At 33.4% G+C, this 15,061-nt stretch overlaps 1 protein-coding gene across 16 annotated transcripts in view; it reads right to left on the reverse strand.

Annotated features, from left to right (window-relative positions):
- ERCC6L2 (ERCC excision repair 6 like 2) overlaps nucleotides 1–15,061 on the reverse strand; it is a 143,617-nt gene that overhangs the window by 62,951 nt on the left and 65,605 nt on the right. For all 16 annotated transcript variants that reach the window (XM_070249051.1, XM_023627095.2, XM_070249052.1 and 13 more), the window contains 5 exons: nucleotides 14,096–14,236; nucleotides 12,696–12,809; nucleotides 11,678–11,797; nucleotides 5,396–5,467; nucleotides 4,668–4,813 (listed from right to left, as the gene is read on the reverse strand). In XM_070249051.1, coding sequence (XP_070105152.1) covers nucleotides 4,668–4,813; nucleotides 5,396–5,467; nucleotides 11,678–11,797; nucleotides 12,696–12,809; nucleotides 14,096–14,236 — 593 coding nt within the window. The remainder of the gene's footprint in view (nucleotides 1–4,667; nucleotides 4,814–5,395; nucleotides 5,468–11,677; nucleotides 11,798–12,695; nucleotides 12,810–14,095; nucleotides 14,237–15,061) is intronic.

Consider the following 15,061-nt stretch of genomic DNA (forward strand, 5'->3'; position numbering starts at 1 on the left):
CCTGGGGTTTGTGGGTTTGGATCCCGGGTGTGGACTTACACACTGCTCACTGAGCCATGTTGTGGCAGTCCCACATACAAAAAAAAAAGAGGAAGACTGGCAACAGATGTTAGCTCAGGGCTAATCTTCCTTGCCAAAAGAAAAAAAAAATCAATACAGGAGTAGATGCACTTTTCCTTATTCCTGAGAAATGCTCTCATCTTTCTGGGGAAGTTAAGATATAGCTTTCTGGAATAAAGGTAAGAGAAATACAACATAATTTTTCTCAAGAGCCTTTCAAACTATGATTCATGGTGTTGGAATATTTAGAGGCACCTAAATCATCTGGAAAAATTGACCTTTGGAGTATAGTAACCCAAATCCTTAATTTAATCCTTGTAAGTGAATAACTATGAAAACATTACAGTTCAAGTTACATGGTTTGCTTAGAAAGTTGTTTCTAGTCAATCAGTGTGTGATTCTGAAAGTTTACATGAAGAATGAACTTGTGCCTGGTACTCATGCTATAGATAGTCTCTCTCCTGCTTATACAGAAAGTCAAAAGTTTTATCTTCATTTTATTTGACCTATGGTTAAAATACACACATATATTTTTGACAGTATTTATTAATGTCAAATTACTTAATGGCTTTGTTACATTTATTTTTTTAGCAGCCAAAACATATCAGAATACTATTAATTCCTTTTGGAATGAAGTTATTTCTAAAGATATCTTTTCTAAAGGTATCTTTCAGCAAAACTGGATGTACACAGTATTCATCTACAGAGTTAAAGATTTCAGCTTCCTGCAAAGCTTATCAGCTTTTATATAACGGTAACTGTTATCTTCCTACGTTTTGAATTTTCTGGTCTACATACCCTATATTTAATAATTATTTTATGATATAACAATGACAAAATTTTGCATTTTTTAAAAGGAAAGCAAAACTAAAGTCCAAGAACAAAATTATTCTCTTCAACAGTTTTTCTAATCTCAACTTTCAAAGTCTTTCTCATTCCTTAGATCCTCCACATTCTATTCTAGTATTAAATAAGTATATCAAAAAGTATACTTTAACCATTTTTTAACGTTCCACAAAAAAGGGCTTCAATGAATTAAGTTTTATGGTTATGTATTAACTATTATAAAGGGCCAATTGAAGTATTCATTTAAAGAATGCATTTTAGAAAACCTAAATAAATGAAGAGATACCATGTTCATGGATAGGAAGGTTCAATATCATAAAAATGCCAATTTTCCTCAAAGTCATTTATAAATTCAACAACTCTAATAAAAATCTTAACCCAAGGAAAAAATGCTTCTTTAATTAACTGAATGAGATGATTATGGGAAGCTAAGCTTTAAGGTGTTGATGTTCCTGAATAAAGATAATTCTGAGAACAAAAGAGCTTAGAAAGCAAGAAAAATTTTAGACTAAAAATTATTTCAAATAATATAAGATTGGAAAATGACATTTTTCAGAATGTAGAGCAAAGATAAAAACATAAAATATGAGAGAAAAGTTCAGAGATTTAAAGAATAAATATAGGAGCTCTAAAATCTGACAACCTAGCATGCAAGCTAGAGAGGGAAAATGGAAGAGAAGCCAAAGAAATAATCAAAGAGAATTTTCCAGAGTTAAAAAAGAATAAAGCCTTCAGATTGTGCCCAGCACAATAAATAAACAAAGACCCACACCAAGACTCAAATATCACTATGAAATTTCAGAATACCACAGATGAAGAGAAACTCCTGTGAGTTCCCAAAGGGGAATGAGAATCAGACTGGCATTAGACATCGATTAAGCAACACTAAATACCAGGAAACAATGCTGTGATAACTTCAGTCTAGAATTCTACAGTTGGCCAAAATAGCAGTTAAGTGAGAGAGCACATAAAAGACATTTTTCTGATATTCAAAGATGCAGAAAGTTTACTTTCTATACAACCTGTCTTACAAAGTTACTTGAAGATATTCTTCAGTAAAACAAGGGGGCAAACCAAGAATGAAGATGGCATGAAATCCAGGAAAAATGGATCCAATGCAGAAGAGAGTGAAAGATAACTTCAAGATAATAGTTCCTTATCAGGCCCTAGAGAGTAGCCAGTCCAGATTGAAAACAGAGAACAAAAGCCTTCAGGAGGAAGTTCTTCAGGATACAAAGGACTCAAGAGAAAAGAAAGTGTGAATGTGAATTAGTAATATATTGAAGATTACTATCACAAAAGGCAAGAATACACTGAGGGAAAAAAACTGAATAAGAAAGTCACGACTGAAATATGAAGTGAACTGAACTGTGCAAACATAAGACGACAGCAGAAGTGTTAGAAAAGAGAACTCATTTGAGCTTGATATTAAGACTATTCTCCTTGAACTGGCCGAGAGATCATGAACATTCAGAGAAGTTCCCTTAGCACTACATGCTCCAGCATTAAACAGTGTCCACAAAATCCTAATAATGTAAATGCTGTTTTGTAGCCTCCAAATTTTTGAGCCATCCTATGGACAGAGCACAGAAGACTTAGTTATTGTTGCAGGACTTAGTGAAAATTACTATCCCTGATGAGGTAAAAGTTAAAATAGTTGACAGATCATATGGACAGGCGACAAAAGTAGAAGAAAGGGTGGGTATGTGCTAATGCTAATACCACACATTACAAGCACTTAGAAGATACCATAGAAAGTTGATGGACTAAACATCAAAAACTGAAGTATATTATTTAAAGATACAAAAGTAATTCATAGACAAATAAAAATAGTAAAGACTGTGTGGAAAGTGGGGAAAGGGTAGTGTAAGTAGACTAAATCCTCCTCTTTCATAACAGACTCCAAGATGTGTAAAGTTGATAAACTAAAAGATAAAGAAGACTTAGGATTCTGGGTAAAACGATGGACTAAGCCAACATGAAAACTTTTCTGCTACAACACCTATAAATTAAATACAAACAATTGCAAAATGAGAAAAACAAAACAAAAACTGAGCCTCTGTGTCTTTTGCAAAACATAGCTGAAGAATGTATTTATTCTGTCATGTAAGGTTCTTTATGTAAAGACTCATGCAACAAATTATTCCTTGAATTTACAGGAAAATAGGAATCCAAAACTTCTTCCCTTGCCTTTGTTGGGATGCCTTGCAGAAGTCAAAGCAAAACTACAGTAGTGCACAACTCCTAAGCCAGTCTCCAAAGGATTTCCACAGAGGAAAAAGTCCCACTGAGGACAAGCGCAAAATAGGAAACTACAACGTGTGAAGAAACCACCTACCACAAGCAAGAGCCAGAGGCAATAACAGGCAGAAACATTAGTTCCCATAAGTACAGGAGTTAACAGAGCAGAAATGCCATTCACAAAGAGATTTAAAAAAATAATGATTGGAATTATTAAAGAAATAAAGAAAGGCTAGAAACCATAAAGAACAAAATATAAGTAAAAATTAGGCTGATTAGAAAAGTATCAATAGGACTTCTAAAAATGAAAAATACAGTCTTTAAAAATTAAAAATTCAATGAATGGGTTAAACAGCAATTTGTAAGATCTGAAGAGATCATTAGCAGCTTTATGGCAGATCTTATCATTTTAGACTGGTGGCGAGCAGAGGAGCAGTGAGACATGACTGCTTGTTTTACGTTCTACAGTATTTGAACTGTTGTTGAAGGCATTATTGCCCTGAAAACATTATTTAAAAATTAAGCATGACTATGTGTGTTTTATAAAACCTAACTGAAGGTAGTATTCTATGTCATCTAGTGCTCTGCATGTAAGGACTCGTGAGAAATCACTTCTTGAATTCATTCACAAGGAAACGGGAACCCAGAGCTTCTCTCTTCATGCCTTAGTTGCAGGAGTTCAAAAATAATTTCAGTGCTCAACAGTAAGTAGCTCATTCATCATACATATTATTTTATTCCTCATTTTAAGTAATTTTCATTTTGATAATTTTGACTTTTTGCATTTTACATATGTTTATTTTTTAAAGTCTCTTGAAATTCTTTTTGAAAGACAGCAAGAACAAATCTATAAAATACTTATTACATTAGGTGTCAAAAGTTATGGATTTGTTACCCCCCAAAAAGGGATTAATCTTCTTAGGTGTGACTGAAATCTTTCTCTAAAGTGTGTATATTCTGTAAAAGGTTTTAATGAGAGATTCACAAACAGGTGTTAGAACTGATTTAACTTTCATAAAACCTATAAACGTGGAGCTGCTCTGGTGAATGGCAGGTAGAGACGGAGGAGGGAAACGCCGGGCCCCCCAGGCCCAGTGGGCTCCCTAGCTTCCTTGAGCACAGTTTGAAAATCACTGCTACAATGATTCTCAGTTGTTCGATTAATAATTTGATTATTCAACCAAGTCTGATTGTTCTGATTACAAGACATGAGTCAAAACACAACCACAGAAAATTCCTGTGGGGCAAACACTTATTTTCTTGATTGTTATCTTTATAAGCTCAGACTGATAAAGAGAATTCAGTGATGATAAGAGAATTAAGAGAAAAGGTTAGGTAAAGCTCAGATATTGTTATTTCAGTCATAATTAATAGCATTTTTGCTCCTTCTCCTTCAAGCCAAATAAAACAAAGCAATATAAGTACAACCATTGAAAATTAATCCAGTAATCGGTTAAAAATTACCCTAAATCTTAAAAGCAATTAGATAAAAATCAAGTTATCAAATTTTGTTTTCTTACATTGTGGAGACAAGGCAAATGTTAACATCTTGTGTGCTGTTGAACTCTTTCACGATCTTGATTCTGTCCTCTGATTTTGTATTTCCATCCAGTCGTCGGTAATCAAGCCCAGACGCCATACAGTATTGCTGCAGCACGTCAAGCAGCTGGAGGAAAGGTAAGGAGACGGGCAAAGATGAATTCATGGTTTAATAAGTTTCATACCACTACAGAGATGAGATTTACTAAGTATTAATCATTGCTGCTCCCAATTTCTTTATTAGAATTACAAGAGCAACAAATATTTTTCTGACTTCTGACCCATATATTTCTGCCCATTATCCTGAAACTGACTTTAAGGTTCAACAACCTTTGTTTTAAAAAAGTCAATCTTTCAGGCGAAGAAATCAATCTTTAATTTTTTTAAACTGAAACCAAATAAAAAGAAAAGTATTCCTAAATCATTTATGTAAATATATTTCATTGTTTGTGCTATTTTCCACATTCTAAAATCTCTTAAATGTCTTAAAGGACACTAATTATTAACAAAAACATCAACAGAGAATCGAAAATCCATCTTTGCGTTTGCTGTTGAGGGTTAAGCGTCTGTTTCGAAAGTCGCTTACCTCACTACGTTTCCTACAGTACGTCTAACAGAAAATGCAGCTGGACACTGTCACGTCTCTCAGGCTTTCTGCCTCAGCAGTCAGGGCTGGGCCAATCAAGAACGCACTGTACATGAAACTCACCTTGGTGGAAAAGGAGAAAAGAAGGACTTTATCTTTGTTTTTCCTGCAATGATTTAAAAGCTGCTGAAGGACCTGGAAATGAACCACAGAACATCAGTGTATGAGTTCCAACTAAAAGTACACTGTATACATATAAAAATTACTTGAGAATTTCTTAAAAATTATTTTTATACAACATAACCTGTTTCCCAAACAGGTTTCCCGAATATGCTTCCCAAATCCCTTCATTTCTGCCAAGTTAGAGAAATAAAGTATTAGATATTACGTGAAATGTTATTCATCATCATATTGTCAATAATGAGGTAAAGTTCCTAAAGTCTTTTATTTCATCTCATATGGTTTTAATAAAAAGGAAGCATTTTAGATTATAGGATGCATTTAAATGGATTAATTTAATTTCCAACATACACTTTCTTTATACCTACAATATGTTCAGAAAGTAAATTACACAGCAGTATTCCTTTTAGGAAGTCTTTAAATTTTCTTTAGATAGATGTAATGAAATGTGTTTCATTCTAAAAGTCTTGATATTTATTTTCTTAAAATAATCAGTCAGATGTACACCTCTTCTCATTTTCTCCCCTCTGTCCCTCTATTTACAGTAAGTCCTGACTTCCATCTTTGATTCTGACCTCAAAATGCCAATAATTTGCTCCTATACACAGTGCTTTTAGGGAGGAAGCAAATAATCCAAAGCCTGTGTATAACAGTTACACTGTTATTTTTAAAACAAGCATTTCCACATCTGGCAATGACAGTTCCAAAACACTGTGGAAAAGTAATCCACAAAGGAAAGAAAGGAATTTTCCATACTAAGTCTAAGGTTTTTCTGAACTATACAATAAACACTTAAGCAATTTTATTTATTCAATGATAAAGACTTAAACTTTTAAATAAAAAAAATTATGCTCAATATAACACTCTTTTAATAGTTGAGCAAGAGAAGACATTGTGCTAACTCTGACCTCTACCCCTCAATCCTGCTAAAAGAGTTATGGAGTCAAAAAAATATGCTCAGATAACCAACCAAGTGGGGAATAAAAATGTCACAGATCAGGTAATACTTGGAGAACATATAAAAGTAAGTTTTATTTGCATTAGCTTTATTTTTTAATACAATAACTGATTCTATATAAAGTATGTACATTTGAATTTCACATAATACATTAACATTTGAAAATTAGTAGACTATTTTTTAGAGCAATTTTAGATTTACAGAAGAATTGAGTAGAGAACTCCCACAGACCGTCCCCACTCGCCACCCCTGCACACAGTTTGCCCTATTATTAATACCTTGCATTAGGGTGGTGCATTTGTAACACCTGATGGATGAATGAATACTGATAAATTATTATTGACTAAAGTCCATACTTTACATTAGGGTTCACTCACTGTGCTGTACAGTTTTATGGATTTTGACAAATATATAATGGCATATATCCACCATTACAGTACTATACAGAATAATTTCACTGCCCTAAAAATTCCCTGTGTTTCATCTATTCATCCCTCCCTACAAACCCTAGTGACCACTGATATTTTACTGTCTCCTTCCTTTTGCCTTTTCCAGAATGTCATATAGTTGGAATCAGCAGTATGTAACCTTTTCAGACTGGCTTCTTTCACTTAGGAATATGCATTTAAGGTGGCTCACTGTCTTTTTATAGCTCGATAGCTCGTTGCTTTCTATTGTTGAATAATATTCCATTGTCTGGATGCACCACAGTTTGTTTATCCAGTCACCTATTGAAGGATATCTTGGTTGCTTCCAAGTTTTGGCAATTATGAATAAAGTTGCTATAAACATGTGTGTGCAGGTTCTTGTGTGGATACAAGTTTTTAACTCATTTGAGCAAACACTAAAGATGAAGATCACTGGATCTTATGGCAACAGTATGTTTAGCTTTGTGAGAAACTGCCAAACTTTCTTCCAAAGTGGCTGTATCACTTTGCATTCTCACCAGCAATGAATTTGAGTTGCTGTTGTTCCACATCCTTGCTAGCACTTGCTGTTGTAAGTGTTTTGCGTTTAGCCATTCTAATAGGTATGTAGTGGTATCTCATTGTTGTTTTAACTTGCACTTCCCTAAAGACATGTGATTTTGAGTATCTTTTCATATGCTTCTTTGCCATCTTTATATCTTCTTTGGTGAGGTACTCTTCAGATCCTTTGCCCATTTTTAAGTTGGATTGTTTCTTTTATTATTAAGTTTTAAGAGTTCTTTGCATATTTTAGATACTAGTCCCTTATTGTTTTACAAATATTTTCTCCCAGTCTGTGGCTTGTCTTTTCATTCTCTTAAAGACATTAACACTTTAAATGAAGGATATAGGACACAGAAATCCACTCTGCAATCATTTGGGTGCTATCATATCTATTGCGATTTCAGGTATTCTTGAATATCTTACAGCAAAAACGAAAACAAGCAATAATAAAAGTGAATGTTTTTAGACTGGAGGTCTTTATTAGGCTAGTTTTTTTTTAAGAAAACAGACATTAGCTAAATGAATAACTATAAACTAAGATCTCTTACTAGAAGTTTCAGAAATGACAGTGTCGTCACTATAGGTCAGATCTTAACAATACAGACCCAATGTTTTATCACTCAGTTGTCCTCCACAGAACAGGAAAATCCTCCTGTAAAGGAATCCTAAATTTGGGAATGTTCACAGCAAAGGAATCTTGGATCCAACTTTTCTCAAATTAGTCATGCCTAGAGATGTACATGACCTTTGTATGATTCCAACAGCACTAAACTGGGTTTCCTAGTCTTTTTCTCCACCTCCCCATAGTAAGTGGCTCTGTAGCATTTCCCAAGAAAGAAAAGATGAGAATCCTTAGGGGAAGGAATGCAACTTGTGACCATCCATTTGAATAATAGCTGAGGTCAAAAAAGACCTTGATGCTTAAGAGCTGGAGTTCATGAGTGTAGCTTTGAGGCTATGAAGGGTAGAGCGGGTATTATGCCCACAAATAAATTGCAGCTGCAGGCTAACCTACAATAAAAGAAGCAGAAGTAGGATGATTTTATCTCCTGAATTCAAGAAGTATATGCAACTCAAAGTTCTTAACCCAAAAGGCAATAATTGCATTATAAGCCTACAGGTTTTGTATCACTAAGTCAGATGCTGCTGCTAATCAAATGATGAAACACAGTCTTAAAAATATATCCCTAGCTTAATCCACTCAGTCTCTGTTTTGTTGGTGTTCTCTCACAAAACAAATAAATTATATGCTTCTTTCACCTATAAAGACACCTATCCAGCCTCCAGCAACAATTCACGCTTGTTTTTTCTCTTCTAAAAGTTATAACAAAAAAATAAATCTAATAATTAGATTAATCACACACTATTATTCCTAGATATATAACTCAGTATGCTTTAAATCATATATTTAACGGGTATATAAGAATATAAAATTCCATTTAATTGCAAGAGTGGTAACTTTTTAATGAAGAATCACAATGAATAAAATTTAAACAAACAGCAATGGATACTGCAGTTTTCAAAGGAATTTCTGGATTTCTGGAAATATTCTATTGGTTTAAATTATAGGATAATAAGTGTTCAGTTCTAAATTAATTGGGCTTTTTACATTTTTTTAACTTAAAAATAAAGTCAATAAAATGGATGACAAAAATAGATTTGCTATTGTTAGCAAATATTATTGAATTCGAATTATTTGTTGTGATAATAAATCACAGAATAATTCTCACTAATAGTAATTTATTTATTTTAAAAATTCACAACTTTCAACAAAGTGGATATAGAAGGAACATACCTCAACATAATAAAGGCCATATATGAGAAGCCTACAGACAACATCATACTCAATGGTGAGAAACTGAAAGCTTTTCCTTTAAGATCAGGAACCAGATAAGGATGCCCATTCTCACCACTTTTATTCAACATAGTACTGGAAGTCCTAGCCAGAGCAATTAGGCAAGAAAAAGAAATCAGAGCTATCCAAATCAGAAAGGAAGAACTAAAACTGTCTCTTTTGCATATGACATGATATTATATATAGAAACCCTCAAAATTCCACCAAAAAACTCTTAGAACTAATAAATTCAGGGAAGTTGCAAGATACAAAATCAATACACAAATATCTGCTGCATTTCTGTATACTAAGAAAGAACTATCAGAAATTAAGAAAACAATCCCATTCACAATTGCATCAAAAAATATATATAACTAGGAATAAATTTAACTAAAGAGGTGAAAGATCTGTACACTGAAAACTGTAAGACACTGATGAAAGAAATTGAAGAATACACAAATAAATGGAAAGATAACCTGTGCTCATGGATTGGAAGAATTACTACTGTTAAAATGGCTATAATACCCAAAGCAACCTACAGATTCAATGCAATCCCTATCAAAATCCCAACGACATTTTTCATGTAGAAAAAGCAACCTAAAATTTGTATAGAATGATAAAAGACTCTGAATAGCCAAATCAATCTTGAGAAAGAACAACAAAGCTGGAGGCATTATACTTCCTGATTTCAAACTATATTACAAAGCTATAGTAATCAAAACAGTATGGTACCTGGCATAAAAACAGATGTATAGATCAACGGAACAAAACAAGAGAGCCCAGAAATAAACCTATGTATATATGGTCAATTAATTTATGAGAAAAGAGCCAAGAACCTACAATGAGGAAAGGATAGTCTTCTCAATAAATGGTATTGGGAAAACTGGACAGTCACATGCAAAAGAATGAAACTGATCTCAAAAAGTTATTTGCATTCCCATGTTCACTGAGCATTATTTATGATAGTCAAGACATGGAAACAACATAAGTGTCTGTGGACGGGTAAATAGATAAAAAGAATGTGGTGTATACATGTACAATGGATTATTCAGCCATAAAAAAGAAGGAAATCCTGCCATTTGTGACAATAGGGATAGACCTTGAGGACGACCCTATGCTAAGCGAAATAGACAGAGAAAGACAAATATCGTGTGATCTCATTCACATGTGGGGAAAAAAAAAAAAACCGAACTCATAGGTACAAAGAACAGATTGGTGGTTGCCAGAAGCAAGCGGTTGGGGGTGGATGAAATGGGTGAAGGTGGTCAAAAGGTACAAACTTCCGGTTATAAGAAAAATAAGTCCTGGGGACATAACATACAACATGGTGACTACAGTTAACGATACTGTATTGTATATTTGAAAGTTGCTAACAGAGTAGATCTTAAAAGTTCTCATTACAAGAAAAAGAAAATTGTAACTATGTGTGGTGGTGGATGTTAACCAGACTGACTGTGGTGATCATTTTGCAATATATACATATATCAAGTCATTATATTGTACACCTAAAACTAACACAATGTTATAAGTCAATTATATCTCAAAAAAAAAATACACATACAAATTTTTAAGGTTATCTTCCTAGCTTTCATTTTATTTCATTGAATTAAAAAGTCCAAGCAAACTAAACTACAGTGAGCTTATGTAGATTAACTGCTAAAAATATTTCCAGGATTTTAAGAAAAATAAAAACAAAAAATGAATTACTTTTAATGACTTCCTTTTTATCTTTTTGCCAAAAGAAATAACTGATTTTTTTCTTAATTAAAGTATAAAGTTGGGAATTGTTCTGTAAAAATCTTTGAATCCATAAATAAAGATTCTTGATAGTTATTAAGGGTTTACACAAAGAAATTCTGCTGCAAGGAGGCTGGAGGCTGTCAGCATTTCATGCAGCTGTCACAGGCAATGCCTGGAGGCCTGGGTCATGGCTGGAGAATCCAGTCTTACTTTTCACATCTCTCCCTCAGTAATACATCACCAAGATCAGCGACTACAGGTCAGTTTCCTGGTGTACAACAAATGCTCCCATGCTACAAATGAGATTTATCCACCTTGAACTCTTCAAGAAGTTCCTTTCTCTAATTCCAAGCTATTGCCTACCCTCACCCTCCTATTTGGCATTAGCATTTATATTTCTGGTAGATAAGCTCCTTAAACATTTGAAGACAATTATTATATATATGGTAACAGCGTACACTTTTTAAAAGGCATGAGTTCAATACATCAAAAAGGAAAGTTTGAAATATATCTGATCTAACTGCTACTAATTGAGAACCTGTAGCATGAAGGGTTCATGGTGAGCTGGTCAATGCTGATACAACTACACTATTGTCTTTGGCCACCATCTTGTCTGAATAATTGGGCATCTGTTCTGATTAGTTGGTCTCCCTGTAACACCATTTGATAAATGTTTTGTGTATCATCCTTGTGTGTATGCAACCTGAAAGAAGAGCACTTACCTTCATTTTTCCACTGTATTTTGGGTCAGAAAGTGTTTCAAAGGCTGCATCTTTGCTTTTCTGCACAAAATCTGGGAATTTGGAAAATACCTGATCACATATCCTTTTGATAAGTGTTTCCTTAAGGGGAAAAGGTAGAAGAAAAGAAATTTCAAATTAACACATTTAAATTTGTATAGATTGAGTTTATTAAAAAAATTCTATTTAGAAGGAATATATTACTTTGAAGATTTTAATCCTCTTAAACAGACTAATAATTCAGAAAACCTTAAAGTGATATGTTAATTATATATAGCCTTGATGAGTTCTGAGATAATGATATGGCTACTAATTTTATCATTACTTTAAGATTTCCAAAAGAAGGAACCAAATACTTTCCAAAGAACAAACAGTACAATTGAAGAACAATAGTAAATTATTATTAGATTTTCAAATTACATTTAAACAGCATCAAGACTATATAACACACACAAAAAATATAAAACCATTCCATAAAAAAGCTTTAAAAAAAGATCTTCTTATTTATGTTGTGCTCTAGAATAAGACACAATTGAAATGACCAATGTAAATGATTGCTTTTATGCCTAAACTTTGAAATTACTGATTTTTGCCAGTTGGGAAATACCCCTAATATTTAATACACAGATTATTATAAACCCTTATTTTAATCTAGTATATTAGATAAATGTAATTAGACACATTATTAATGGAATAGAACTGACTCATCAAATATCTTATTTAGTAACTATATTAAAATATGTTAGGAAAATAAATATATGATGATTATCAGAGGCATAAAAAGAGTTATTTTAATTTAAGCTTAAATTTTCTCACTTTGATTAAAAACTTAAGTATATATACTTCTTTGACACCTAAATTAAAAAACAAGCAAGTCAGTTTCTTCTTAAATTTCATACAAAAATAACTTAGAGATATTTGGCTAAGAAATTTTATACCAAAAATATAAAATATTTATGCCAGATAACATGACAAAGAAATTGAAGACGACAACCCAAACCTGCTGTTTGGAAGCGCTGGCAGCCTGCAGTAGTGCGACGTGGTTGGCGACCTTCTGAAGGACTGCAAGGTAACTGAAATACAAGGTCTTCACTGTCTCCCCATGGGAATTGGTCTGTAACCAGAGACATACAGAAACTAAAAGCAAGCAAAGACTAACATGGCTTTATAACTACTTACAGCACAAAATATATCACTTACGATAACATTTATTACCTGGCTACTATTGGCACAATACATTCTGAGAAAATGATGGTCAGCTGTCACACAAAATATCGATGAATCACTAATGTGTAATCATACTTTTGGTGACCCTTAATACAGTGATGTCTTTAATAACAGAGGGGAGAAAGTCCTCATCCAGAAAGCATTTATCCTCCTGATACACAGTGATAGAAGTGCTGCTGTGAGAGGCTCCTGGTGATGAAACTGTCACCAGGTGCTGAGGCGGTGTCATACAGATCCCTGACTCTCCTCTCCCAATCACACACCACAGTTTCTCAGGAAACCATGCTAGGGCAAAAAAGTGAAGTGGTTAAAAATAGCCAAATAAATGACAGAAAGAAGAAACATCAATCTAGATAAACATCTGCCCCTCTACGTACATGGATATGTGACAGATAACTTGATAATAAAATACGTGAAACAGGGGCAGGAAATGTAGACAGAAGGTTAAAAAACAGTACAAATGAATATTTGTTGCTGAATAAAAATAAAATACTCATGTTATTGTACTGATACACACCTTCTACCAAATTAACTCTATCTGACTTCAGAAGAATATTTTAAGCCTGCTATCAGAAAGTAAGTCAGTTTACTATTAGTGGATAATGAGAAACTTCCTGAAAATGAAATGAAATTTCAAGATGAAAGTAGGATACTTCTCAATAAAAGCTGAAAGGGAGGACATCAAATTGAAGCTACTTTCAAACACTAGTTTTTTTTGTTGTTTTTTTTTAAAGATTTTATTTTTTCCTTTTTCTCCCCAAAGTCCCCCGGTACATAGTTGTATATTCTTCGTTCTGGGTCCTTCTAGTTGTGGCATGTGGGACGCTGCCTCAGCGTGGCTTGATGAGCAGTGCCATGTCCGCGCCCAGCATTCGAACCAACGAAACACTGGGCCGCCTGCAGCGGAGCGCGTGAACTTAACCACTCGGCCACGGGGCCAGCCCCTCAAACACTAGTTTTTTAAAAAGATATTTGAATATTATATTTCGCTGTGATTACTATTTGATATTATAAAATATTTTTGAAAACTATTCTTTTTTACTAACTTATGGCTGCTAAAGATAAAGAACCCTCTGAGGAAAAGTTATTTTATCTGCTACTTATCCTGACACTAGACTAGAGTACCACGTAATCAAAAGCAAGAGAGTAAAGGTACCAGACTGAACTGCTTGCCTTATAACAACAATTTCTCCTTTTTCGGCCGCTGCTGCAGGTACAAGGCTCAGAAGATTGAAGTATCAAAGTCACATCTTCTGTCTCCAACACTGTTTGATAGACGGCTTTCTGAAAATCGGTCAGAGAACAATACACCATCTGCCAAGAAAGGACAGAAGGTCATCATTAGTACCTTTTTTTATAGGAGTAAGTTCATAGGTTGTAACAGTGAAAACTGCTCATAAGTTAATTTATTTTTCTTCTAGACATATTATTATGACAATTTCTCCCAATTCTCCTTTATTCTTTGTCACCACCCTACGCTAAACTATACAAATTATAACTTTATTTTCAAATAAATCTGTTTGTTTTTTAATTAAAAGGAATCAAAATATGAAAAAAGAAGTTATGTGATCTACTTATATGTTTCTCAATATATTGTGAGCCTTTTCAGAGTTCCATATTATTAGCCCATCATGCAAAAAAATGATTAAAGTTTAGGTTAAATTAAAAACTAGATAAGGAAAAAAGGGAACACTTTAGAACAATAGTATGGATCACACTTACTGAATTACTTGAAAACTTAGAAAAAATAAAAAAACTTCTTATTACTGAAATGAGCTAAAGTATTTGTATTTAATATCTTGCTATAAATTATTAGGATTGGTAAAGAATTAAGTAAATACACATAAAAGCAGCTACAAGTTGCTATTTTGTGCCCAAATCCAAGAAAAGAAGATAAAATAATGCCACTAACTTATGAGAGATACAATGTGCCTTATATTTCTGGTAGCATAAGAACTTAGTAAAATTCTTCTAGATATAGCTGTATGTAAGTAGCGTGGTAAAATTAAATATACCCACAATAGGACTTCGAGGAATGTGAAAAAGAGGGAAAACCCATCTATTTATAAATATTTATATGTGTTTATCACTACAACAGAATATTATTGCAAAAAAAAAAAGACAAATATGTGAACCTGA

The sequence above is a fragment of the Equus caballus genome, chromosome 23, assembly GCF_041296265.1.
Source record: "Equus caballus isolate H_3958 breed thoroughbred chromosome 23, TB-T2T, whole genome shotgun sequence".
NCBI classification, from domain to species: domain Eukaryota; kingdom Metazoa; phylum Chordata; class Mammalia; order Perissodactyla; family Equidae; genus Equus; species Equus caballus.